This window comes from Pseudomyrmex gracilis, unplaced genomic scaffold (genome assembly GCF_002006095.1).
Source record: "Pseudomyrmex gracilis isolate BER0280 unplaced genomic scaffold, ASM200609v1 scaffold_743, whole genome shotgun sequence".
NCBI lineage: Eukaryota > Metazoa > Arthropoda > Insecta > Hymenoptera > Formicidae > Pseudomyrmex > Pseudomyrmex gracilis.
The window spans coordinates 28,939-31,453 of NW_018021327.1; the positions used below are offsets into that span (position 1 = coordinate 28,939).

Genomic DNA, 2,515 nt, shown 5'->3' on the forward strand with positions numbered 1-2,515 from the left:
AAGAAGACAAATGCAATCAAATTCATAGTGTAAAGCTTAACGACAAATTGCGTCGTATACTCGGATTTGAATCATCCTCTGTTAATACACCTTTCGTAGTAGACAGAGCTGCCGGTGTTGATAGTTTTAAACCAATCAGCTTGGTCCGTGCTATCCCCAACAAGTTATTTGTTTATTGCGACATTTGCGAGTTATACATAACGGTCATACATAACCGGAGATGCGCTAACACCGCTTCTTCGAATCGTTACTAACAATACCACGGATAAGTACGGTTCTAATCAGGTAAAACATTACTCGTCTGGAAATTATATTCCGCTTCATAAAACAAATTTCCGCGTGATAGAAATAGATATAAGAAATCAGTTTGGTAAATTTATTCCATTCGTATTCGGCACGTTGACGGTAACGTTACACTTTAGACGCGTATTCGAGTAGAATATGGCTCATTATATAGAATATTACGAGATGCAGAGCGGGGTCGGTGTTCCGAGAGTTTTCACGGGATCGACGTATCAGCGTGGTCACGGTATCGGAAGCTTTCTCGGCGGATTGTTCAGGAGGGTGCTTCCCTACCTGGCTAGCAGAGCGCGCGCGATCGGAAAAAAAGCTCTACGCGCCGGTGTGAGAATAATAGACGATGTGGGGAATAACAATATTCCGCTAAAAAAAGCAGTTAACAGTCGTTTCAAAGAATCACGTGACAATCTCAAACAACAAGCAAAAGAAAAAATAAACAGCTTAATGCGAGGGTCGGGATATATACCCTTTGCGGAGAAACGCCCGGGTCAGTTTGACCTTGGTGAGCTCCCCGTTCACTTCGCGATCAAGCGTCGTGCTAGTAGCACCAACAAGAAATCGGCTTCCGTGCGGAGAAAAAAGAAAACTCAAGCAATTAAACGCCCAACAAGTAGAGGAATTCAGAAAAACAAGAAAAAGAAGAAGAAGCGCGCGACAAATACTAGCAAACGCCGCGTGAGCAAGAAACAAACCGTGAGCGATATATTCTCGTAGACGAAGCAAAATGGTTTTTCTCCATACTCACTCGTGTGAGTGTTTCAAACGCGAACTTGATCTTTTCACTCTACCGCCCACTCAGACCAGTATCGAGAGTTCGCAATGGATTCATTACAAATCTTTGTCAACTCTTGCGGAGGACGACGCTCCCGTGGAGTTTGTCGTACCGGGATATGGTGAAGATTACATAGATCTCGCGCATACTCTTCTCAGTCTTCGCGTGATATTGCAAACCCCCGCAGCAGTTACTCAGGCTACTTTGGCTTCTGCTGCTGCAGAGCATAAAGTAGGGCCTGTAAATAACTTTTTACATTCCATGTTCAATCAAATTGATGTGTACTTCAATCAAAAGCTTGTGTCGCCTCCGAACAATGTTTACGCGTGTCGAGCCTATTTCGAGACATTGTTGAATTATTCTTCAGAGGCAAAATCCTCTCATCTCACCACCTGTTTATGGGATAGCGATCCTCCGGGGCTGATGAATGACGGCTTCGATGCTCCAACTGAGAACCCCGCTTTCGTGAGACGTATGCAGTATTTCAAAAATAACCGTGCTGTGGATCTCATAGGACATCTACATTGCGACGTTTTCAATCAGGATAAATTCTTGATTAATGACGTGGAAATGCGCCTAAGACTCATCCGCTCGTAGGATTCTTTCTGTCTCATGGAATCTACGCCGCAGACAAGAGTTCGTATTGTAGACGCCACCTTGATCATGAGGAGAGCAAAACTAAGCGCTGGAGTTTTATTAGCTCACGCTAAAATGCTGAGCAAAACTACTGCAAAGTATCCTCTCACGAGAGGTGAAGTTAAATCGTTTACGATCCATAGAGGAGTGGTGGGAGAATCAATTGACAACGTTATACTCGGACAACTGGCGAAGCGAGTGATAATCGGTTTTGTCGAAAATAAGGCGTTTAACGGCGATAGTAAACTCACAGCCTAGTGGACAGGGCCTTCTTTTTATCACATCCAAAATTCCATTCAAAAAATTTTGACTTTATCTTTAATTTACTTATTGACAATAATTATCCCATGGACTTTATATATGACATTATCCTTAGACTAAAACAGAATTTTTACAAAAACAATGACATAAGAAGGTTTTTGTCTAACAAGAGTTCTAATGACACACAGCGTCATTGGTTTGTCTTACCTTATATCAACAAATTTTCGGAGAAATTTTCAAAAATATTTCCTACAGACTCTCATACGCGTTTAGCTTATTATAACCTTGACAAACTGGCGAAATTCATCAACGTACTTAAGGATCCTTTGCCTCTTCTCTCACATCCTTCTGTAGTATATAAGATCAATTGCCGTGAATGTGAAGCCTTATATGTAGGGCAAACTGGCAGAATGTTACAGGCCAGAATTAAGGAACATAAAAGTCACATCAATAGAAATTCCACTCAAAAATCTGTAATTACAGAACATAGATTACAATACTCACGTGATTTTTACTGGGATAAAGTAGAAATTTTAGATTTTGAGA

The 2,515-nt window shown here is 41.4% G+C and overlaps 1 protein-coding gene across 1 annotated transcript; it reads left to right on the plus strand.

The window, feature by feature from the left end:
• The first annotated feature begins 1,024 nt into the window (after positions 1 to 1,024).
• LOC109861411 (uncharacterized protein F54H12.2-like) lies at positions 1,025 to 1,669 on the plus strand. Its single transcript, XM_020441048.1, has one exon. It carries the CDS (start codon positions 1,025 to 1,027, stop codon positions 1,667 to 1,669), a length of 645 nt encoding a protein of 214 aa, XP_020296637.1.
• Positions 1,670 to 2,515: the final 846 nt, after the last annotated feature.

Excerpts from the sequence above, each read along its gene's own strand:
- LOC109861411 (XM_020441048.1), top strand. The coding sequence starts at position 1,025 with ATGGTTTTTCTCCATACTCACTCGTGTGAGTGTTTCAAACGCGAACTT.